The following is a 26,563-nucleotide window of genomic DNA, read 5'->3' as shown; positions in this document are numbered from 1 at the left end:
GTTGGGTATTTAGTCCTATGTGTAATTGTTTCTCTGCTTTCACATTAATAAGAACTGGGTCTCTTTTGACGCAAGAAGATACTTTAAGGAGGACTTGACCAGATGCTTTCTAAATTCCTTCCTAATCCCCAAGATTATGTGATTTGAGGTTTCTTCTGCAATTTTGTTCGAAGTACATATACCAAAGTCCTCCTCATTACAATGCAGTGTTTATTACATATTTATTTAGAAGAAATCTCACTACCTATAGTGTCTGTAAATTCCTAAACATGTTCAATTTTCTGTTTTATGTGAGGAATTGCTTCTTCAGAGAGTGGTAAAATTGGTTTTAAAGTGGTTTTTCTCCTCCTGCTTATTTTCTCACTGGACATGTTAATCCCCTCTTTATCTTGTCAGATAACCTTTTGGTTATTTCCATCAGGTAGAAACAGATGTTTCCAGTAATGGAATCTAAGGTGGCAACTACCCATATTCCAAAAGACCATTAAGAATTATCGACATAGAATCAGCCCTTTGGAATTCTTAGTAAAATAAATGAGAAAGCCTGTTAGTTCCTTTGATGGCATGGGCATAATCAGGGACATATAGAAAAAGAAAAAAAGAGCTTTGTATATAGACCTATGGTCCAAACTGATATTCACTCATATAAGGATTTCCCTCAAAGGTGTTCACAAATAGTAAAGGAGGGAAATGTTTGCAAACAGAGGGACAAAGCAGGATATGAGGATCAAATATAGCCTGTCTTTTCATGGACACAGACCCCCTCAACATATTAAATCTAACAACAGCCAGCACGTTTGTATGTTTCCATTTTTATATACTTTAGTTACTAGCTAGTCCTGTATTCTTACAGGATGTTTCTTTTTTTTTTTCATTTTTTCTTTTAAAAATATCTTTATTTATTTATTTTTATGTGGTGCTAAGGATTGAATCCAGGGCCTCATGCATACAAGGCAAGTGCTTTTACCACTGGGCTACAACCCCAGCCCTTACAGGTTGTTCCTTGATAAAGAATTTAGGACTCTAATTAGGAAAGAAATAGTAATAATAAGAAGATATTCAAAAGTAATTGAAGTTTACAAGGTCAAATCCTCAACTCTCCTGTCATATAGAAAGGTAAACAAATCATATACACATAAATACCTAAAAATGTTTAAGTTACAAATATAAAGACTTACATACACATTTTAATTGGAAATAAGAATTTATTTTCTATTACATTTTTTTTTCCTGGCCAAAATGATCTGAAGGAGTCTTCTCTTACTTTTTTATGACAAAAACTGTTAGACTTTTCCAAAGCAACAAAATATAACAGAATTATAGCCTTGAAGACTAATTCTCTGAACGTTTTAATCACAGCCCATTTAAAACAACATTTTGTGCAGATGCACTTTACTAGACATGATTAGCCTTCTAAGCACTGATTAGTCAGTGCTTCTCAAGTCACTTCTGGATGGCCTTGACACCTTCTCAGTTCTCCTCAACCTCTTCACTTTTTTCCTCTAGAGTTTTCTTGGCTTAAGATAATGGCTTGAGGAAGATCACAGAAGACTTAGTGGTTTTGTGCTAGTTTTTAAATGTTGGACAAAGTTGGGCTGCTTGATAGTTACTCATTAGAGCTGTTTCAGTGCCCAAAGCTGGCCCAGCAGTCTAAGGGATCCCTGTGGTTCCTCTTAGAACTCAGGAGTGGAGTCCATTCTTCCACCAGCCCAATGCAGTGGCTGAAAAAGCACAGGAAATAGATGGTACCGAATGCCACTAGTTAGAAGAAATTTGCATTTAATAGTGGTGTTGTAGGCAAAGTATTTCCTTTAGCAAAAATCTCATTTACTTAGCACTTAGGGAGAACACTGGATTTTATAACCTTAGTTACCTATCTTTATGGAAAAAAAATCTTAAATTTGGTATATTCACTTCCTCTCAATTTCTTTCTTTTATAGTCAGTCATATGTGCTTTGTAATCTAAACTTCTTAAATTCATTTAAAATCAGGGTGGGGGGAAAAAAACCCAAGAGGATAAAAATAAGCTCAAAGTAAACAATTTTGCCATTACACTTTCTTCTGGATAACTCTGCAAATATTTCTTGCATTTCTGATCTGTTTCAATACTGCAGAATAATACACTTGTGGCTCAATGGTGAAGCAATGTGAAGATGAGTGATAAAAACTGGAAACCAGAAAAGGAATACAAGTGTAAATCAGACTTTTAAAATTCTAGTAATACAACAGCTTCTTTCCTTATGTATTCTGTTAACTGCCACATGAATTCACATTTTGGTTCTAGAAGGCCACACACCATAGGCCTGGATAACAAAGATGGCTTTTGTAGAGGGTAACGCAGAACTGGTTGCCATTATCTCCTGGTGGAGCACTTGCAAAAATCTCCTGGAAGCCTACCAAAATTATGTCCTGATTATTTGTTTTCTGCATTCTGGGGACCATGGAAATAGAAAAGGATAGAAACATGGCATGCTTTTTGAGGTTTCTTGGGCTGGGTTGTAGAAAAATAGGTGTTTTCCTTTGGGGCTTTTTGCAGTTGAGTATGGTGAGGCTGAAATATCTGAGGTTAAGTTTTCATCCTCCTCAGTCTTTAAGGGAGTGGTAGGCTTTGGCAGTCCGGCTGTTGACGAAATCTGTCTTCTTAAACTGAGCCTTTGGAAAAAATAGACAGAAACATGAAAGGCAACACAATTCTCACATAAGAAAATGCAGTTTTCTAGTGGTTTAGTGCCAGGCAGGTCACGGTCACCTGGCTCTGTAACTGCGACATGCTGGCTGTCAGCTTCTGTCAGCGTTCTTACCTTCTTGTAGGCGTTATGGAGCTCCGTGTGTGCCCACAGAGAATACAGCAGCACAGAGGCAGCCTTGCTGGCTTTGCTGGGGGCATAGCTGGAAAGAAAAGGACAGGGCAAGATGTGTGAGGGGTTTGGATGCTGCCTTCCCATATTCTGTGTTTTCAATCACTGCTTTGGCAGCCAGAGGAGGTGGCTGAGAATGGGAGATGGTACACCACTCTTGCTCTCTATTTGTGGTGCTGGGATGGAACCCAGGGCCCCACACACTCTAGTCTAGTGCTCTGTCACTGAGCGCCTCCCAGCCCTTACCTTTAGTTGTTATTTTAATCTTTTTAAACCACTAGGGCTGTGCTAATAATAAGTATTTTATAGAGAAAATTCCTAATACTTATAAGGAATACATCCTTAGACATGTTACAAATCCTTGAATTTACTAATAGAATACAATTTACATTTGTATATTTATGATATGTATTTATTAAACATCAATGTAGGAATGTACGACTGGATATACATACATACCTCATAGACTCAGTGGCTGTTAATTAATAAAAGAAATTCTTGTGGCAGCACTTGTTAAAATGGTTTCAGAATCACTTTATGTCTTAGAATAAATGGAGAACTCGTGACTGTTTTAAATCCAAGTCACCACTGAAGTTGACACTGATATTTGTTTTTGATGTTCCCTTTTAAATGTAACCTCAATTTCCTATATCTGACCAAAGATCAGTGCCTTCTTGGATCTCTTTCTCTCCCAACACCTCATTAGTACATTGTTGAATTTTCTTTTTTTAAACAAAGAAACAAAGGTTGTGTTTTTTTCTGTCCCTCTTCCACATCACAGGAGTTGTAAACATGCAAGCAAGAATCCAGAAAGCCAGGCTGTGGGGAGAGGAGCACGCTGAGGTCAATCATCAGCTGAAATCCTTGCTCCTTCCTGCCAGCCCTGATTTTTAGTACGTGATAACTGAATATAAATAAGTCCATGAAAGCTTTGAGTTTCTCATACCCCAAACCATAAAAAGTTCTTAAATTGCAGGGTGGTTATATTTATAAAGTTTGTTTATAAGTTGGTTGTTTGGCACTTGGAAACTCGTTTATCCAAAGGTGTAATGTTGTAGATGATAATGAGTTCCCAGGCTAGCTCATTAATGATAGGTCAGATAGTTAACACTCAATTGGGAAAGAACAGCAGGAAAAACAGAATGCCTGTTAATTTTTTTTTTTTTTTGAGAGGTCATGTGAGGACCCACTCATAAGCAGACCTTCGGGGCAACACACAAGTGACAGTAGTACATCCCCCTAACTTGCTAAGCTATTAGAAGTGTCCAAAAGTGATGTTGTATTCCTAAGGGCAACAACTATTATATCTGAATACTCAATTAATTAAAATCATACTACCTTAGTATGTATTTACTACCTGAGGGAGGTTTGCTTAGAGTTTAAGTGTCAACTTGGAAGAGTTGTTTCTGTTTTGCAGTAATAATTCATTTTTTTTTCCACAAAGGTAATTGCTACCTGTCAGGCTCTGGGAAGAGGTGAATGCTCTCTGTTTTTTTGGGAAATGATATTCAAGCCAGGGCTCCAGGCTTGTTTTTGATCACCTGGCTCTGTGGTACTCTTTCCTCGTGAGCTTTGCCAGAGGCAGGCTGCAGAGCCTTGGGCAGGGGGGCACTGGAGGGGATGACTGCTCATTCCTGGATACCCCAGACCCCCATTCTCACCTCCATATGGCTGAACACACATTGGTCCACTACAGGTAAAGTCTGTTTACTAATTAAAATTAGGCAATAATGACATTTTTTTCCCCTGGTTATTTACAAAGATAACATATAAGGCTGGGGATGTAGCTCAGTGGTAGGGTATTTACCTAACATGTACCAGGCCCTGGGTTTAATCTCTAGCATTAAAAAAGAAAAAAAAAATCTTGTATTTGTAGGAAGATAACAAGTCAAACAATTCTGAGAGAATTGTATGCAGAGAAAGAGACAATAGTTTTTATATTCCTTCCCATCCATCACTCTAAATTAACGAATAGTAATAATTCAGTTATACCCAGAATTAGGAATGGGAGATGATTTACAGGACTGGGACTTCTATTCGAAAAAAGGGAATCAGATGTGGAAGGGATGTGACGGGGAAAACTGAGAAAGCAAAAATTTCTTGGCAGCTGCCATCCACTGCTCTCACTGCTCAGTCTAAGCCGCCACAGGATCCAACTTTGCCTCTGCTTCTCTTAGATCACAGTGGTGGTGCTGGGAAACAAATTCATGAGGTCGATGCAATGCTGGAATACACTGCCAAGAGAAGGTATAGAGTTTGGCCCTCTCTTGATGGTTATAGGAGAATAGACAACCATGTGGGTTGGCTGATTCAGTTCTTCACTTGCCTCATCACTGGACAGTCTGGGCCAGTTTTGTGATTGTGTTTGTAGCCATCCTGCCCGTGGCACTCATCAAAGGCACATTCACAACTAGAAGACTTACACTGGGGAGGTGGTAGGGAAAGGGGAGACTGATGGGCAGATACTGAAGGACTTACGCGTCGCCTGCGCTGATGGTCATGATTTTCTGCAGGCCCCCCGTGTTCAGAAGGTCTCGTGCATTCTGGTAACTGTTTTGGATTATGTTGTTGAGGGTGTAACAGGCGGAGGCTGTAGTTTCAATGAGAAGGTCATTACTTGGGACTGTGTCGGGAATTATAGACACCAAATCGGGTAAGGTTTCTTTGGCTACAAGATGACAGAAAAGACACTTGATTAGGAAGATTTTTCTTAATCCCAAGATCCTAATACATTTTGAGTAAAAGACATTAAAAAAAAAAAAAAGGAAACACAGTTCCTCAACAAATAAGAAGTAACTTTTCTAATAATCAAATTTAAACATTTGAAGATGTTCCATGCTCAGCTTATTGAAAATTTTTTCACAAAGTAATTTGTCAAAAGTGACAAGAATCTAAAAATTTTCATATTCTTCAATTCAGTAATTCCACTTCTGGGAATACACCTGAGAGACTCACTTTAAAAATAGAAAAAGTTTTCTGCAGTGATCTTTCTGATTGTATTATATATGAGTGAAAAATTATAAAAGCCTAAATAGCCAAATAACAGGAATATGATTAGCTAAAATATACATGTAAAGAACCCTATACATTCCAAAACACATCTGTTAAGCATGTATAACAGGAAAATGTTTGTATTAATATTCTATGTGAAATATCAGGACTTATGGGTATACATGATTCTATAAAAGAAAACATATGAGAACTACACTAAAATGTTAATAAAAACTGTTTTTACAATAGTATCAATGAGAACCTAAATTTTTTTTCAAAAATTATCTGTAGTTCCCAGAGGTTTTTCTTTTCTTTTTCTTTTTTTTTTTTTTTTTTTGTGGGGATGGTACTAGGGATTGAACTCAAAACACTGAGCCACATCCCCAGCCCTATTTTGTATTTTATATAGAGGCAGGGTCTCACTGAGTTGCTTAGCACCACACTTTTTCTGAGACTGGCTTTGAACTTGGGATCCTCCTGCCTTAACCTCCCAATCCACTGGGATTATAGGCATGCATCAACACGTCTGGCTCAGAGGTTTTTCAATACATAGATAAGCCACTATCTTAAAGAGAAATGAACAATTTTAAATATTCTTTTCCACCATGTGTGTAACTTCTTTGTTAGAATTAAGTTAAGTTCAGCTTTTTTTTTTTTAATAGTAGCAAGAGAGGTATTAATATTTGAAGATTTCACTATGATTTGTCCCAAGGTCTAAATATTTTGGGCAATATAAATAAATTTGTACTTAAATTTTGTAATAATTCTTTACACATATGTTTTCTTCTTTTTTCTCTAACTACTCAGGAACTCCTTTTCAAGACTGAGAGCATGTTTTTGTAGCTCATGCTATTCCCCACAGCTCCTTAATACAGTGTTGTGTTGATTATGGATGTGTAACAAATATCTTATTGTTCTTGTGTTCATGTGGCACCTTGAACCATGCTTTTCTATTACTGGATTATAATTAGTTATGTGCCTGTCTGAATTTCAAGCGGGACTATAGGTTTCTTAACTACAACTACCTTTTTTTCTGTGTTTCTAGCATCACTCATTATTCCTGAAACAGAGAGATACTCAGTAAAATGAGTACTCAATAAAATGAATGATATGTTGTCATTAGATCATGACCAGACCTGATTGGCAGGTAAGACATGCTTTCTGCTTAAAGGCCTGAACACTACCGTGTCTAATCATCATGGCATAGTGTTAAGATCCCAGAGCTCAGCCTCTGGAGCCAGACTTCTTTAGTTTGAGTCCTGCTCTGGTACTTAATGACTCTGAGCCTTAACAAGCTACTTATCTTCTTAGTGTTGAATTTCCCTAATTTGTACATTAGGTATCATAACAGTATCTATTTCACAGTTTTTTTTCCTTTTCTTTTTTTAGGGAATTAGTGAACTACTGTGTATTAACTGTGCCCTGCCCACAGTAAGCTCTAAATAGATGCTTGTTATATTATTATTTCATCTTTTTTTTTCAGTTTTCAGTGGACACAACATCTTTATTTTATTTATTTTTTATATGGTGCTGAGGATCGAACCCAGCGCCCTACGCATGCCAAGCGAGCGCATTACCGCTTGAGCCCTATCCCCAGCCCCAGCTTTCCTCCTTTCAATAAGTTAAACCACAGTATCAAAGACCTTGAGAACATGAACTTTCCTTTCACTGAATTTAGTTGAATAATATGGAGATAAGCCCAAGACCACTGCACAACAAACACCGGATCAATCTCTTTGAGGCTATAGCAATGGCAGCAGAGACCCAGGCTGTCTACTTGAGAACTTTGCCCACCTTCTCTTCCTTACTGTGCCATGAGTGTCCACCTCTGTAGATCAAAGTTAAGGTCAGAATTCAGGGTCATGGCTAAGGAGAAGTGGCAAATAAAGGAATTAGAATCTAACATTTTCTATCATGTTTATTTTTCTTAGAAAATTCATACCACAAAAAAGTATGGGAAGGGCTGGGGATGTGGCTCAAGCGGTAGGGCGCTCGCCTGGCATGTGTGTGGCCTGGGTTCGATCCTCAGCACCACATACAAACAAAGATGTTGTGTCCACCGAGAACTAAAAAATAAATATTAAAAAAATTCTCTCTCTCTAAAAAAAAAAAAGTACGGGAGGGTGTATATCTATATCCATACCTACATTTTTCTTTCTCTCTCTCTCTCTACACACACACAGTAGATATCTATATATCTATATTCCAGAGTGGACTGTGGGCCTGGTAGATCTTTAATATTTGGATATCTGGAAACACCCACGTGATGACTAATGTGAACTGGAATTGTTGAGATGTCTACCACTTACCAGGGCTTACACACACATTACTTAATTTGATCCTTGGAAAACACCATGAGGCAGTAATTACTCATCTCCCTTGGTGTGCAGCAGTTAAGTGACTAGCTAAGGTGACATGGTTTGGCAAAGTAGTAACTTTGTGGCATGCAATCCATCTCTTCTCTCTGACATGTTGCCTATCTTCAAGTTTTTGAGAAAAAAATGTTTCACGTTTTTTTCCTGTAAACGCAAGTAAAATGTGATAACTTCATTCCAGGTTGGCACATGGAAAGTTCCCTGGCATAGAAATCTCTCATGAGAAACTCAAAGGATGTATTCTAACAGATTTTCACTCATTCTTGGATATTAAAACTCAGAATCAAAATAATATGTTACATAAAACCAATATGGAATTTTAAAACAGTATTTATCTTGCTGAGATCTATTCTCTCTTGTTCTTAGAGTGAGGCTTAGCAGTGTTACAACACCTTTCCAACAGTTAGAGGACCTAAAACTCACAGCATTTCTGTCCCAAAGGTACGTGCATAATGTGCACAACAGTTATTTTCCTTGGCAATGTTCTAGAGATGGAGTCAATGTTTTATATGGGCAAAGGAAAAAAAAAAGCTAAAGGATAATATACCTCTATAGAAGCTAGCACAAAAGCCCACAAAAGACAATAGGAAGAGCACTTTCATAATTTTGAGAATGCCCATGGCAAGGCTTCTTTTAGATTCAGTGGAAATTTCCAGGCTCTCCTTATATTTATAATGGGCTTGAAAGTATTGTACAAAACCTCCTGTCAAGTGTGCTGCTGGCTGTCTTTAAAAATGATGTGACTAAACCACACAGCAAACTTCAATATCCCTGGGTTATTCGTGTGTGCAGATTCCAAAACTTAACCATTAAGAGAAACAAATAAAAATTTGCTTATAATTTTAGTGGACTTTTGTGAAAAACTGAATTTAGGTTGTTAGAAATGATCAACTTATGGAGCATTAGAAAGCATGCATAATTTTAGCATTGTCTTCTTTTTATCTCATTTTACATATTTTTCCCGGATTTAATAAGCAGTTATCCAATATTTCCTGGTATAAGCAAATGAATGAAAAATTATGTTATGATAACTTACCATTGTAATCATCATCATCAGAAATGCAGTCTTTCAAACAACAACAACAAAAGGCAACTAGGTTTCATTGTATCTATTCTAAAGACATCTATGCCAAATCTGCCACATTCAGGTTCCTTTTGTCTTTTTCTTGTGATTACCTGTCTATTCTTTCCTTTTCCAGTCCAACACACTGCCAACCTTCTAAAGTAAACAACCACCGTGTATGTTTTCTTGATGTTCTAGAACAGTGGCGCGTAAGCAGGTCAAATGGGGAATATCCTGAACAATATCTACGTAATTTAAAAAGACTTCACTGAGAGGCATGGCTGAAGGATGAAAAATGTCAAACATCTTGTTTATCTAGTGAAATATTAGTATGGTTTAAAATTTCTCCTCTGTAAGTAATTAAAGCAAACTAAAAGTCTGTGTATTAAGAGCAATCTATTTTGAGACCAGTAAGAAAGTCTGCCCTTGATGTTATATGGCACAAAAGCCAGACCTACTTACCACCTTCTGCCCTTTACTCACATTTCTAGTTCATCACTGCAAAAAGAATGTGATAGCAACAATGTCTTACTGCACTTGTATTTTCAACATGTACCTATGACATGAGGCACTTTACCAACTCACCAATTTCATTCTGCAGAGAAAGATTCCGAGACAGATTCCTCAGGAGGGAGACTGCAGTCTTTTTCACACTTGGATCACCAATGTGCAGCATCTTTCGGGTGTGCTGGAGGCCATTTTCCTTCTGGACAACCGTCTGGGCTACTGATGTTGGCATCTGTTTTGTGAGATGTCCTATAAATGCTATTGCATTTGATTTCATAGTAATATTAAAGTTTTTTTTGGTAGATTACTAGAAGATGTTTTAAAAACTAGAACTGTGGGGATAAGAGCATAGCTCAGTGGTTATTTGCCCAGCAAATATGAGACCCTGGGTTTGCTCTTCTGCATGCAGAAAGTAAAAATAAGCAAATAAATAAGTAAACACAAATATACATATATTGGAAAGTAAATAAACTAACTCCACTTAAGAGAGAAAGAGAGAGAGGCAGAGAGACAGTGAGAGAGAGAGAGAGGGAGGGGGAGGGAGGGAGAGAAAGAGGGGGGGAGGGGGAGAGAGAGAGTGAGTGTGTGTGTGTGTGTGTGTGTGTGTGACAGCTGGGCATGGTGGCGCACACCTGTAATCCCAGTGGCTTGGGAGACTGAAGCAAAAGGACTGCAAATTCAAAGCCAGCCTCAGCAACTTATTGAGGCCCTAAACAACTCAGTGATATCCTGTCTCAAAACAAAATATTAAAAAGGATTGGGGATATACACTTTGGCATCAAAACAAAACCAAATAAAACAAAAAACTAGAATGGTGATAAAACCAGTCCGAAGATACTTTTTAAAAATTCTTATTAGGTTTTCAATCTAATTACCAGATAAAAACAGTTCATTTGATATTTTTAAATGAATGTTGGACTTGGTTAGCGATTATATTTTTCTCCATTTATATTTATAAATGCAATGGGTCTGTCCTTTCTTTTTCTTGTATTGCCCTTGTGGATTTGGTAGAATTCATCCACATAGCTGTTCATCAGCCACTCACTTTTGTGGTGACATGGAATCTGTGTTCTTCTAGATAGTCAACTGAGCAGAGAATACATTTTAAAGGGAGACGTCTTTGACTATCACTTCAACTTATTTACTGGTGAATGGCTTATTTATCTTTTCTGTTTCTTCTGGGCAGTTTACATATCTCAACAAGCTTATTCATTTCCAAATAAAATCTAGTTTATTCTGAAAGGGATGTTTGGCTTTTAAAGAAAGGAATGTATTGTTTATTAGGTTAATCTGTAATTCTTGGCTTTGAATCAACATGTACAAGTTGCTGGTTGAGATCCAGGTCCACTGGAGGCAACTCGGATTTGGAATTGGGTTGGCAATCACCCTTAAGAGGTTCTAAATATTGAATAGGCTCTTCCTATCATCAACAAACCTCTAATTCAGGCCTTGGTTTGTGTTTGTGACTTCATATTAGACTTCAAATCTATTTGAAGTTACTTTAGGGCTTCCACACCAAAAATTCGCATAACATTTTTCAGCATGCTGTTTGTCTCATCTAAACACTGTGTGCCCCCTGCCCTCAGCTGTATTCCTCTTTTTCTTATATTTCTCCACTCCATCTTATACAGGGGGTTCTTAATATAGAGTCCAGGATAAGCTACAGGGAGAGGATGGGATATCCCTAAAACTATTCTTGTGTTTATATTTGACATTCTCAGGGAAATAGTGCATAACTTTCTTTAGATTCTCAGAGTGTATACAACTCAAGCATGTTTAATTACCACTGTTTCAAAATGTTTGTTCTACTGTTGGATGAATCACAATTTGTCTTTCACTAACTTGCAGAACTTTCTCTTAGACTATTTGATGTTCTCTGGGAGGAATCCACCTCCCCCCACCATAGCCATCCAGGGAGGAAGCTATTCAGTCTGTACAACTTCTCTGTATCAGGTTGGGAGACAGGCTGGGCATTCCTCTCTCTTCCTAATGGCCTGTCTAGATGGCTGTTTCTCCCCTCATAGGCAGAAGCCCTGCTCTTCTCAGTTATTCCATCCAACTCGGACACTGTGAGGAATTCTCTCTGGAGGCTCTGGAGCCTGGTGCACAGCCCTTTCCACCTCTTATCCATGCACAGTTCCCAGACTTCCCCAAAGTCACTGACTTTCATCTTCTGTATTTATCAGCTTCTTGCTCTGGTGGTCACACAGATCCTGTGCTCACCCAGAGATACACTGCCTCTGGAAACATAAACCTGGCAATGCTATGCTCTGAACACACCTTCCCATCCTCGCTCTCCCTCCCTCACTTCTAACATGTTTCTCTTCAGCCTCATCAAGAACCTGAGCCAAGGGCATCACTCAGTAGTAGAGCGCCTGCCTAGCACATGTGAGCCCCAGGGTTTGATCTCCAGCATGCCCCTCAAAACCCTCCAGTCCTTTTATCCCAACTTTCATTTCTCACACCTTAAATCATCAATCCTCCCCTGTCTTATCTTTCTTATTTACACTGGGTACATGGACCATCACATCAAATGTTACCTTTCCAATAACCTCAACATGCTTCTCATTCTAGCTTCCATTTCACCCTTTTGCCAAAACTGCAATTTGGGGTTCCTTTAGCTTTTTGTCATTTCTGATTTTATATTACCAAACATTGCTAGAGCAAACAGTGCATTTTCACACTGGTACTTCTGCAAATGTATGGTCTCCAGTCTCCATTGGGAACTCAAATGTTGCTGGTCAACCTGCTGTTTTCTTAAACACCAGTGGGGATTTCAAAGCCTTATATTAGAGTGATCCTTCTATAGCTTAATCTGATTATAGTCCACCTCAGGCTTAACCTTTCCATGACCCTCCACTGCCTTCAGAAGTTTGTGCAGGTCTCTCGGTATGGCCCACACAGCCCATTGCCTGGCACCTTCCTCACCACTACTCCTAGTCCTCCAGGTTACAACTCTTCTAAGCTGTGTCTCCTCCTAGTAGACCACATACACCTTGAAAGCAGGGAGCCTCAGTTTCTCTCTGTGCATAAGTATGCTTTCCTGAAAGTCAAAGAGATCAAAGTTTGGTTGCATTCTTAACTACAATGCTGATAAGACAAATACTGGTTTATTGTTTCACAATTTTATTCAAAACAGAGAGCAGGCTTCTGTGTAACTCCACTAATATTAAAAGCGAATATGGGTTTTGAAGTAAAGACTGAATAACATTTTTGTTCCTTATAAGAATGTTTTTTTTCTACGGGGATAGGTAATTGAAGATTAGCCATACAATGAGCTATTCTGGAGAAGTTTAATCATTCGATGATCAGTGCAAAGAATATAAGCTTAAGGCAAAGAATATAAGCTCAGTTCAAATATTTTTTATAGAATCCATAAATATGTAACCTGGCATAAAAATACATGGAAAGGGGAATAAATTTTTACCATTTTATGCATTTTTTACTTTGCTAGTATAAAGTAAGTGCATGTGGAAAGAAAATCAACTCTTTATTTTGTAGTTGAATTTGCAGAATAGAAAGCACAGTTGTCCTTTTAATTTCCTTTCCTTTTTTTGCAGTACTGGTGATTGAACCCAGGGCCTTGTACACACTAGCCAGTGATCTACCACTGAGCTACATCCCCAGCCCTACAGATGTCCTTTCTAATTCCTTGCTGCAGTAGACATATGTTGTTTTTGACTCCCCAGCATTTATTCCTCCTTCATTTGGTGATAACATTCTGGTTTTCCATTAGAGAACCACTTCTTTACCATTTTCGTTCATATTGTACAAGTGGCCGTGATCCAGTTCTGCCCAAATTCAAGACCCTGGCACATTACCCAGACCTGGCCAACCAACCTCATAACCTCATGCCTACAGGTCCTGGATAAAGAGACTCAAATCAGGTCAGTTTTTTTTTTTTTTTTTTTTTTTTTTTTTTTTGTGGTGCTGGTGATTGAACCCAGAGCCCTGTGGATGTGAGGCAAACACTGTACCAACTGAGCTATATCCCTTGCCCTCTCTCAGTTCTTAATAGAGCAAGTGGAAAAATAGTTTCTTCTTATAGGACGCCAGGCTGGTAAAATGTAAGCCTGAAATAATTCCTAGTTATCTTTGTTACCAAATGGGTAGGGCCTTTGAGAACAAAACCAATAGAGGGAAATAGAACCCAGAGATGGAAAAAGCCATAATCGTCACTGGAGTACCAAAGTCTAGTCAAGACAGAAGAAGACCTCTCCTGAACTTTTTCACTTCCAAGAGCCAACAAATTCCATTTTTTCCCCCCTGAAGTCTGTTTAAGGCAGGATTCTGCGACCTATAACTGAAAAAGCACTGAGCAACACAAATATATTTATTAAGTCTTGCACTTACAGTCTGACCTCCTGTTACAGAAGCCGAGCGGGGCTGAAGGTCCTGGAGGGCTGAAACACTCTCTGGCAGTTCTCTGAGAACTGTCTTGACTGAAGTGAGCAAACTTTGCTCTTACCTCATTTTTCATCTCTGAACCTAATGTAGGTATGTCAACAATGTCATAGGAGAATGGACATGTACTCACCGGGCCACTCCCTGCCGTGAGATTCTGGAGAGCTCCTAAGGATGCTTCCTGTGTGTAATTTCGGATGCTCTTGGCAATCAAGGACAAATACATCCTTATCACAATGGAATGCCACAGCCACTCCACACCCTTGGGGTTGCTCTTTTCCTCTGGCATTGGCACATCCTGGTATTGCTAACCACACACACAAGGGAATCCAGAATTAATGCACTTCAAGAGATGTCTGCATTCTACACACAAGCCAACAGACCAGAAATACTGTGTAAAAATACTAACAATTTGCATAATAAGAAGACCCTAAAATAGAAATTTAAAAAGCAAATATGTATGATTTCTAATTACTTAACTCTTAGCTCACAGTAACTCTTCTTCCTACACCACCCCACACTCCCCAATCTCATATTTCACAGTGAGGGGACAATTAAGAGAATTAGGCACAAGTCCTTCTAGAATGGTTTTCAGGCTGCTTTTAAGCTAAGAGCTAAATTGGTCAAAATCACTCTAAAGATAAGAAAAACATCCAGGAATGTGTCAGGGTTCTAAATATACCAGTTGTTCTCCAAGTTCACAAATGTCAAAGAGGAGCAGGGCAGATCCCATTTTTTCAGTTTTCGTGTCAATATGGAAATACATATGTATTTTTTTTTTCCTATGAGGTTTGATTTTAATGTGTCTCAAGTTTTTTGTTTTTTCAAAATTCCCAAAGCCAAATATCAGGGCTGCTTTTAATGTTTAACCAACATATGCACTTCTATTTGTATTGCACTAAGGTTACTTCCTAACCTACAAGGTGTACAGCAGTATGATTTAGAGGCTCACAGTGCACTTCTGAAGTCAGATTGTTGGGAATTCAATTTATTCCCTCCACTTATTTGCTGAATTAATCTGGGAAAATTAATGAACTTTTCTTTCCTTTTCTGTTTCCTCCCTGGAAAACAAAGATACTAGTAATACACACCTCATAGGATTGATATGAGGATTAAAAAACCTTAAAATAAAATAGTGCTTGACATATATTAATTGCTCAGAAACACACACACACACACACACACACACACACACACATACACACACATACATTCTCATTTTGGTCTCCTTGCTTCTCTCTGCCCAGGACCTCCCAATATACCTCTTTTACTTTCCTGCTTCGACTGCCAAAACACCCAATACTTTTGTTGTTGTCAGTCTGGATATTCCGGTTTTGAATATAGATACTCTGGGAATACTTCTCTGGGAGCTCTGCCTCCAGCTGGTAGGAGAGGTTATGAAGAATGCACACACAATTCTCTGTTGCCTGAGAAAAAAAAGGATAGGAATATTGTTCACATGCATATAGATATCCTTTGGGTGCAATTTCCCAGGGCTTCAGCTCTTACAAGGCTTATTTGATGCAACTGGGTATGCTTGGATGGAACAGGGCCAGGGGAGGGACATTTGGGTAAAGGGAATGACTGATTATGGCTGGAAAGGCTAAGGTTAGATCATAAATGATCATGAGTACCACAATGAAAATATGGAAGCTGGATTTCTTAAAACAATGGGGAAGCTTCCTAGTTTACTTTTTCTTTGTTCTCTAGAGGTGCTGGGGACACAGACCATGTCCTCCTGCATGCGAGGTAGATGCTCTACCACTGAACTACTTCCCTAGCCCTCTAGTTTACTTGTTGGAGTGTATCTAGAACAATTTTATATTTTAGGTACGTAACTTAGTAGCTACGCTGAGTTGGACAACAGGAAGTGATATTATTTATAGGGATCAATTAAGAGACTATTGCAACAACCAGTAAGAAAGATGCATACTCGACAGCAATGCTAGCACAGAGAAGAGTGGATGAATTAAAAGACTTCAGAGGTAGAATGTGATATGTTGCCCAGTGGGTATGGGATGTGAAACAAGGGAGGCTGCCCAAGATTATTGAGATTACCGTCTTTTTGGAGGGTGAAAAGTGATAATTATTAAGGATTATACATAGAAGGATCAAATTAGGGGCAAAGGGAAGAGATGAATTTAAGTTTAATGCTGAACATTTAGTATTTGGACACCTATGAAACATCCACATTTAGGTGTTAAACAGATAATTGGAAATTTGGGCCTGAAAAATAAATAATAAGACTAGATAGGTTTTAATATTTCTAAGCATGTATGGAAAATCTAAGACTTAGCAAACAAGTCAGTGAATAAATCTAAACTCGTGCAGCTATTCTAAGAATATTCTGAAGCATCTTGGTAAGTCATAACAGGTAATTCAACACATGAGCTACATTACCTTGTCATCCGGCTGGTAATCTGCAATGGTTCCTCTGACATAATGGACCAGAGAGTCAATGAGTCCATCACACCTTCTCATCACTTTCCTCCCATCAGGGCCAGCTGAGCTCATGTTTCTATTAAGACAAATAAACAAGAAACCCTATGTCTTAGGCCATGCATCCCACAGGCATTTACTTTGAAGCTTTACTTGATGCTTCTTCCAGTGTTTTGAAATGCCAAAGTTGTATAAATTTGACAGTTGTCCTGAGACCAATAAATTATCAACTGCCTAATGGCTGTCATAACTGAACACAATTTCTCAACATATCCAGATAATACAGAATAACACCAATGCATTTTCTATCTACTTCACTTCAAGTACCAAGGTCAAAGCATTATTTACTTAATCTTCACCCCATTTTGAGAAGGTAGAAATGAGGCAAGCGTTTTGCAATTAAAAGAACAAATGGCAGATTGGGAGACTATCTTTACCACATGTACCTCTGATAAAGCATTAATCTCTAGGATATATAAAGAACTCAAAAAACTTAACACCAATAAATAAATTAATAAATAAATAATAATTTAAAAAAACACCCCTAAATAACCCAATCAATAAATGGGCTAAGGGACTTAACAGACATTTCACAGAAGAAGAAATACAATTGATCAATAAATATATGGAAAAAGTGTCCAATATCTTGAGCAATTAGAGAAATTCAAATCAAAACTCCTCTAAGATTTTATCTCACTCCTGTCAGAATGGCAATCTTCAAGAATACAGGCAACAATAAATGTTGGTGAGGATGTGGGGGAAAAGAAACACTTATACATTGCCAGTGGGACTGCAAATTTGTGAAAGCACTATGGAAAGCACTATGGAGATTCCTCAGAAATCTGGGAATGGAATCACCATTTGACCCAACTATCCCACTCCTTGGTTTATATCCAAAAGACTTAAAATCAGCATACTATAGTCATGCAGTCACATCAATGTTTATAGCAGCTCAATTCACAATAGCTAAGACCATGGAATCAACCTAGGTATCCCTCAATAGATGAATGGATAAAGAAAATGTGAAATATAAACTCAATGGAACATTACTCAGCTTTAAAGAAGAGTGAAACTATGGCATTTACCAGTAAATGGTTGCAATTGGAGAATATCATGCTAAGTGAAATAAGCCAATACCACAAAACCAAAGGCCAAATGTTTTCTCTAATATGCGAATGCTAATTCACAATACGGTGGGGGGACACTAGGGAAAAATAGCGTTACCTTAGATTAGGTAGAGGGAAGTGATGGGAGGGGAGTGGTGGGGGATATGGGGATAGGAAAGATAGTAGAATGAGACAGACATTATTACTGTATGTATATATGTGACTGCATAACCAATATGATTCTGTAACATGTACACTCAGAAAAATGAGAAACTATATCCATCTATGTATAAAATATCAAAGTGCATAAATACATTCTACTGTTATATATAACTAATTAAAACAAATTTATAAAAAAATAGAACAATATGGCGCATTAGAGATAGCAATACACAGGCTGCTTGAGTTCCAGTGTGTTCCACATCTCAATTTTAAAGCAACCGTATCAGTAGGTATGAGGATAAACAAATTTTGATAAATATTAAACAAACTGCTTTAAAATGTGATGATCACATAACTAAAAATGTAGAGAGATGTCAGAGAAAACAGTTTCCAATGTGTACGACCCGAGTCAAAAGCATGACCTGTAAATATCTTCACACTTAGCCTATTTCTAATTTTGCTAAGCATGACACCCTTCTATAAACAGTAACCAAGTCTACAAGTTGAGGTTGCTTCCTTATAGAGAAATGAAGCTTATCGAAAACAGCAAAGTAATGCATTTGGGGATTACATTACAGATGCAGACCGTGTGATTTCAAAAAGCCTTTCTGCCCTCAAATACTGCTTTTAAAGAAATAAATATGCCCAGCATTATATAAGAACTAAAGGAAATGGGGATCCCAGAGAGATCTCCTCTGTAAGTTGAATTCTGTGAAACTAACAATTCTTGATGGCTGTTTTTAACCCACAAAAATGGCAATCTCATGATCAATAGTTGAGGAGATAAGTCTAGTACACTGAAAACTTAGAATATACTAATCATTTAAAGTTGTTAAATTGATATAAGGAAAAAAATTTTTTTGGTACTGAGGATTGAACTCAGGGGTACTCAACCACTGAGCTATAGCCCTGACCCTAGTATGTTATACTTCATTTGGAGACAAAGTTTCACTGAGTTGCTTAGTGCCTAGCCATTGCTAAGGCTGGCTTTGAACTCGAGATCCTCCTGCCTCAGCCTTCTAAGCCTCTGGAATTATAGGTGTACACCACCATACCTGGTGATATAACGAAATTTTTAATTTTAACAAAATCCTTTCTGTGATTTTGGTTCTCATGTGATTTTTCTAACTAAAGATTCACTTCCTTATTTATTTATTTTGTGTTATACTAAGGACCAAAGCCAGGCACTTGCACATGCTCAGCAAAGTGAAATAAGCCAATCTCACAAAACCAAAATGCTCTGCCACTGAGCTACATCCCCAAACCCCTTAAATTTTGCTGTATTTGAAGAAGTCTGACAACTTGTCAATGAAACAAAACAAAACAAAACACAGAAAATGAGTTTGTTGACTGGAAATAAAATGAAATTTTATGATAGCTTTTTGTTAAGAAATGATCATTTAAACCAATACGCTTTGGTGCTCTCTTGGAGTCCTTTAAGAATGATGGAAACTTAAGAAACTTGACAGAAATTGAAAAAGCACATTTTCTGCCTCCCAGTTTTACACATAAAAGAAAATGTGCTCCAAAGAGTTTAAGTTACTTTTCCTGGTGACAGCAAATTAGTGGTAAAATTGGGATAGGAGGGCTATTCTTCATTCTGTGCTCAGGGTGGTCCCAGAAGAGCAAACCTCATTTAATTTTCATTCAGCTCTGTCATTTGTTCAGCAAATACTGTATGCCCCCAACCACGAGAAAATGTTATTATATGCTTTAAAGTCTCTCTTTGACCTTTTAACCTTTGGCTTAGGGAAATGGCAGTAGTTTGAAACTGCTTTGACAAATCAAAAAGTCTGTCTTGTTCATCAGCTAAGCCCAATACATACCTTGCAGATGGGCGACTTAGCTTTGTTTAACTTCAGGGTGTTTATTTTGGGTCAGAATGGTAATTCAATTTGGCAGTACTAGCAGTTCACACGTACTAACTGTTGTCTTGTAGCTTGGTATTATCCAGACTCTACTTCTTGAAATGGGACTTATCAGGGGTTTCTGGCAGTTGATAACTTTGCTGACAGAAAGTTCATGGAACCCCGTTGCTTCAGTGTTTGCTGCTGCATATTAAAAATAGTTCCCACCTTACTCAACTACCAAATATGAAAGATAACTGCAGATTATTTCGTACCTCTTAACCCATTAATAGAAGTCGTTAGACAGAAAGTAATTTGTTATTGTACCAGTCTGAGAAAAACCAATAACTGTAGAAAATGATATCTCTTTCTAAAAGTATTTTTCAAGAACTAATCCTTAAATCTATGGGAATCAGAGAATTAATATGGCTAAATCTATGGGAATCAGAGAATTAATATGGCTAGTCAGAATTGATCCTTTAAAAATGTGTCCCCTGAGTCCTGAAAAATATTTATTACTGTTTCTTATATGTAATCCAATGGAGGCTAAATATAAAAAAGATCTCAGACTTATAAATGAAATATACCAAAACGTTCATCTTATTGAAAAAGAAAAGAGAATGAGTCTCTAAACACAGCCGTTACTTGATAATGATTACCAGTTACTAATATAACATATGGAAAATGATTAATTTAGTGTCCGTGGTTTAAATTTGGCTAAATTATGGGCTCATTTTTCCTGGTATACTATAGCTTATGTTTGAGAAATATGTGGGTACCTTTAAGGAAGCATAAGCTATGTATTGTGGCTACTCAACTTTTAAAAACAGCTCTTTGTCTTGGGGGCTGCAAGGTTGGGGCCAGGGCCTTAAGGAGAGGGGGGAAATGATAAAGGAGATGAACCCTTCACAGAAAGGCAGGGCTTTTGGATTTCTTTATCTCACCAGGCTCAGAGGGGGCATCAGCTTAACCTGCAGCCAGTGTGTGATACCAGAGAGAATTTTTCTGGTAATATGATTTGTATCGAGGGTGGGGGAGACAAAATTTGAACCTTTGTATGTCTCCAAGAGGTCACAGACTTCAGGTGTCTTATCTATAGCAACTCTGTGACTCTTGACCCTCTCTAAGACCACTTATCTCACACATTCCTGAGTGTCACAATGAAAAACAGAAAAGAAAACAACACATCAGGGACCTTGCTATTGTTCAAAGGAAGAGTGGTATGTGTCTGTTAAGGTTAATGAAACCTTAAGTTCATATGGTAAATTAAAGAACAGGCCATGTCAAATGGTAATACTAGCTGCTATTCACTGTGCATGTTAGACATTATAGTAGGCAACTTACGATAATCTATAATTTTCCAAAATCTTCAAAATTAGGGTACCCAAGGATTTCATTTAGAACTCAGACCTGTGACTAGCATTTAAAATCAGAACTGACTGCTTCTAACAGGATTTCTACTGGCCTTTCCAAACTAGGTGTCTGTGTGTGGCTGTGTACAGGTACGTTATCAAATATGCCTCATTTTCCAGCTTTGGAAAGAAGTTTGTTATAACACAGAATATCTAAGCTCATTGTCTAACGTGTAGTCAAGTGACCTGGGAAAATGATGAGCCAACAGGAAATGTTTATAGTACAAGATTACAGCTCTACAGTTAGTTACCAGGACATGAGAATGGCAGAAAATAAAAGGTCGATGTGCACTTTTTCAAGACACTTCACCAAGAAAATATAATTTGAAGAGGCAGAAATTTCTCTTTTAAGTAGGGCTACTTCTATTTGACAGTGATTTCTTACTGATCCACCATGTATTTGTATATTATATACAAGACCTGGTGGCTAGGGTACCAGTTCAGCCTACTGAGATAGTGGCCACCTCAGTGGTTTCAAAAAATTGTAGATGCAGATTTGTGTTCACCAATCACAGGCTTCCTAATACCACGTTATAAATGGTGCAGTAAGGTTCCAAGTAGTCCCGGTCCATTAAGTGCTTGACAGGTAGACTCGGAGTCCCTTCCAAGACCAGAGTTGGCATTTGATAAGACACTGGCTGATAAGGAAGCAACCTTCTCCCTCTTGTCATTTGAGATTTAGGTCTAGGCTTTTGTTTGTCTCTCAACTGATATATGTCAAACAGTTGGGCCTTGTCTGTTACAAACCAAGAGAAATCAGGAGAGGCAGCTTGTGGTTGCATTCAACAAAAGGGGAGCCTCAATTGAACTGGCAGAGGAACTAATACCCTATGCCAAGAGAAGAGCTCGTATGTTATTCTGAAGTCAACATTAGTTCCTGAAGGTATCAGCAAACATCAGCCAAAGTCAACTATTAAGTCTGTAAACAGAAGCAGCATGTGGAGGTAGAACAAGGCCATACAACCTCCACAATGTGGTCCTTTCAAATCAATATTAATCATATAAAGATATGTCAGCATCTTCTACACATCAAAAATTAGGAGGGGGGTGGGAAAAAAATCCTTGAGCTTTGCTTTCCTGCATTTCTGGATCTTCCAAAAGCATTCTGTAATCAATTCAACCAGAAATCATGTGGTGGTGGGCAACATTCGTTTCCTCTTGATTAGCTGGAAGAGATTGTTTAGGGGTAGAATGCCAAATTCCATTTTAAATTGATCATAAACAGCAAACTGCAATTAAAAAAATACACAGAGGAGCCACTGCAACTTGAATAAGCATTCTTGATAGCTATAGGAGATGTCTGGAGTGTTAGAGTGGGATTAATGAGATGCTCAAGACCTACAGTAGAATAATATGATGTCCAGATATTTTGCATCTCCAAGATAGGCACTGACTTTAAACCATAGGACAGTGACAAAGCCATTCGTCATTTTGTATCAACCCACTCATTTTTCAAATAACATATTAAAAAATTTAGGGCCTGGGGTGAAGCTTAGTGGTAGAGTGTGTACTTAATATGCTCACAGCCCTAAATTCAATCACCAGCAAAACCCTTATTTATTTATTTTTTAAGAACTTCAGTCTGCGATGATAGTTTTAAGCTTTTTTTTTTTTTAAGACTTCTGGTGTCATAATATATAGTTTATAGAATATCAGCTACAATTTAAGGTATACACAGGAATTTTTCTTTATACATTAGGATGTTTTTTAAAATCTCTGACAAAGACACTCTTGGGAATTTCCTTTTCTGTCCAAGACTCATCTCATCAACTAATCAATGCAGAAAAATAGCAAAAATAATTCTTTTGATATAATAAGTAAACATTATTGTTTCCTTCACTTCTTCCTCCCTGTTATCCCTATTCATGTGTTTTCTTTAACAATTATCTTAGAATTAGGCTCCAAGTAGGCAATCAGTATTTGTGGACTTATAAGAACATTTCTCTAGCAAAGAGAAATGTGTGCGATTTCTGGAAAGACAGTTTTATTTTTAAAAAACTATCTTCTTTGTTCTTTTTAGTTATATATGACAGTGAAATGTATTTTGACCTATTATACATACATGGAGTCTAACTTCCCCTTCTTGTGATTATACGTGAGTGGACTTGAAGGACAGTTTATAATGTGGATTGATCCTGCAAGGATGTGAGAACAACAGAAAATTTAGTCTCAAGAGAAGGGACCTTTGCAAGGGGCTTGGTTGGATGCAGATGCACTGCTCAATTCCAAGGAAACATGTATTTTTTTTTTTTTTTCTATACTGGGGATGGAATCCAGGGCCTCATGCTTGCTTGCTAAGTGCTCTTCCAGTAAGCCACATCTCTAGCCCTCTTTTTCCCCTTTTTTTGTTTTCTCCTGAGACACAGCTTCCCTAAGTTGCCTAGGCTGGCTTTTATCTTGTGATCCTTCTGCCTCAACCTCTTGAGCAGCTAGAATTACAGGTGTGCACCACCACACCCCAGCTGAGACACATACTCTTAACTGGATTCGGGGAAACTTGATGGGTGACCAAGTGATCACCGCCATATTGGTTTTTTATTTTGGTACCAGGGATTGAACTCAGGGACACTCACCACTGAGCTACACTCCCAGTCCTTTTTTGTATTTTTAATTTAGAGACAGGGTCTTGCTAAGTTGCTTAGGGCCTCTTTAATTTGCTGAGGCTGGCTTTGAACTCACAATCCTCTAGCCTCAGCTTTCAGAACCATTGGGATTACAGTCATGTGACACCATACCAAGCTATATTGGCCTTGACTAATTGATTTGTTTGCTTTAAAATAACCACCTAACCCCCTTGAAGTTTAGTTTATAAAATAACCATTTTGAAAAAATCAAGACCTTATTTACCCATGAAAATACAGCTTATACCTTTTAAATTTACGTTAAGAGAAGTTTATAAAGTAATTTAATCCATTAAACCACATATTTGCTTGAATATCTGAAATAACCAAAATAAGACATGGTTATGACTGATAATGTAACATAATTAGAAATATTGCCAATTCCACTAGTAATAGACTTCATATTGCTGGTGTTTACATATCAGGGCTGAAGAGTTTGGATAATTAGTAACTGAGATTAGGATTCATAATCAATTGTCTTTCTATTTCTAGATAAGTCACTCTCTGGGTTGAACTCTCTGGACACTTCCACTGAGTTTCCACTTTTTTCCCACTGCTTCATCTGCCATTCTTCTAGTTTCATAGTAAGTTATTTCCCAGAAGTAATTATATTTAGACTATGATTTTAAAAAATATTTTTTGGCTTGCTTTTAAATCTATATTCCTATGGAAAACCAAAAGAGTTATCTGTTTATCAAGGAAATTAGACCTCCATTTATTTTATAACCACATTTATTAATGTTTTATTATACATATTGTATTCTCTTAGAATTGGGAGGGGAACTCCCACCCGTTCTTTACAATATGTGATCCTGCAATCTGTACATGTGGAAAAATGAAAATTCATACCCCATGTGAATCAAATGTATGATATGTCAAGATCATTGTATTGTCTTGAGCAACTAATAAAAAATATTTAATTTGAACTGACAATGTTATGGTTAGTCCCTAATTCCTGAGAATTTGAGTATCATTATGTTTTTTGCGAACTTACAACAAATGCTCACGTCAATTTTTAAATTACAGTATGTCTGAAAAAATAGTGACATTAATGTTAGTAAGAAAAACCGTCCAGATGTATATATTAACTCAGGTGTGAATACACTGAAGCTCCGTTGCTCTGCAGTTTGATACCATTTAAATACTTTTCAGATATTTTAAGTATATGTAATTATAACTTATCCAGAACTGCAGTGATGTTATAGACTCCAGCTTAATTAAATATCTTTTTAATTATCTGGGATTATGTACAGGGATAGACCTGTTATGGATATTTAGAAAAAAGGATGGATAAGCAGAGTTAACTGGAATGAAAATGCATAATTAAGAAATATAGCTGCAATAAGGCTCCAAAGTTCATTATCCAGATATGCATAAAAATTAAATTTCAGTACATTTTGGGTATGTATATGTTTCAGAAGACAGGTATAACTAAATCTATTAAAAATTTACAAAGGCCGGGCATAGTGGTGCATGCCTGTAATCGCAGTGGTACAGGAGGCTGAGACAGCAGGATATCAAGTTCAAAGCCAGCCTCAGCAAAAATCAAGGCACTAAGCAACTCAGTGAAACCCTGTCTCTAAACAAAAATACAAAATAAGGCTGGGGATATGGCTCGGTGGTCAAGTGCCCCTGAGTTCAATCCCTGGTACCCACAGAGACATTTTTTTCCATAAAGTAACTGATTTAGAGATTCCACATAAAACTGCCTTTAACTCATGGCTAATTTGCTTTCTCTACTATTTCCTACTCCAGCTAGATTTATAGTAAAAAAGACAATGGATTTTTTTTAAGACAGTCATAAATTTTAGTCAATTTATGTTATAATAATAAAAGGATATTGTACATTCATCAGAACACATTCACACACCGTGACATATGAGGGAAAGTGAAGTCCAAGTCATTTGGAGAAGCCATTAATTACCAATTGCTTTTCCTCTTCATACACAGGCATAAAATATATTTGAGGAAAAAGAATATGTTTTATTATATGCTATGGTAGTATGTTATCATTTTTTCCTATCATCTTAAACAAAATGACAAATTCTGGGGTGACTTTCATAATGCAGAACCAGATCGTGTTGATAAGATTAAGGCAACAATTTTATAAGCCTTTCTTATAAGTAAATGATTGATAAACTATACTAAGGTAAAATGAATTTTCAGGGTTTTATCAATCGATATTTTAATATGGTTATTTAAAAATAATAGAGAGGGATTAGTTAGCTGATAGAATATTGAGCTAAGGACTGAGAGGGACATTCAAAAACCTACTCATCCTTTCACAGCTCCTTAAGTGTGACTTTCTCTAGAAAAAATTTTCAGTCCTCCAAGTAAAGTTAGTCAAGCAATCCCAGGTCCCCATATCAGACTATTTGTACTTCTTTTATATTTCTTGTCATTATTTCCTCAGGTACCTGTCTCCTCCACTAAACCCTGATTCTTCCTGGGCAAAGACAGATCCCACTCCCTTTTGAAATCAGGAAGCTAAACATGCTTGGGATATAGCAATCATTTAATAATTACTCAAAGAATAATGATAGGGTTGGAGAAAAGCAAGAATAAAGGCCAACCAGTGGTAAAGGGCCAAGAAGGATGCACTAGTTGCCACCCTCAAATTTCTGACGACGGTTTTATAATTGTGGAAGCATCTCTGGTACTTAATTTCTTCAAATGAAGAATGAGAGTATTAACAGAGGCTGTCTAGACATGTTTGTGTTTGGCCTGAAATATTTTCCAAAACTTTGACTCTCCCTGCTCTTGGGGAAATCATTCTCT

General features: G+C 37.4%; 1 protein-coding gene across 2 annotated transcripts in view; it reads right to left on the bottom strand.

Moving 5' to 3' along the window:
• Positions 1-1,233: 1,233 nt before the first annotated feature.
• Positions 1,234-26,563, bottom strand: part of Pkp2 (plakophilin 2) — a 71,763-nt gene continuing 46,433 nt past the window's right edge. For both annotated transcript variants that reach the window (XM_026412333.2, XM_026412334.2), the window contains exons 7-13: positions 16,599-16,716; positions 15,461-15,625; positions 14,332-14,505; positions 9,873-10,026; positions 5,337-5,526; positions 2,802-2,889; positions 1,234-2,652 (exon numbers count right to left, since the gene is read on the bottom strand). In XM_026412333.2, the coding sequence (XP_026268118.2) occupies positions 2,584-2,652; positions 2,802-2,889; positions 5,337-5,526; positions 9,873-10,026; positions 14,332-14,505; positions 15,461-15,625; positions 16,599-16,716 (958 nt within the window). In that variant the 3' untranslated portion in view covers positions 1,234-2,583. The remainder of the gene's footprint in view (positions 2,653-2,801; positions 2,890-5,336; positions 5,527-9,872; positions 10,027-14,331; positions 14,506-15,460; positions 15,626-16,598; positions 16,717-26,563) is intronic.

Source organism: Urocitellus parryii, chromosome 5, assembly GCF_045843805.1.
Source record: "Urocitellus parryii isolate mUroPar1 chromosome 5, mUroPar1.hap1, whole genome shotgun sequence".
NCBI classification, from domain to species: Eukaryota; Metazoa; Chordata; class Mammalia; order Rodentia; family Sciuridae; genus Urocitellus; species Urocitellus parryii.
This window is presented reverse-complemented; position numbering and strand designations above follow the sequence as displayed.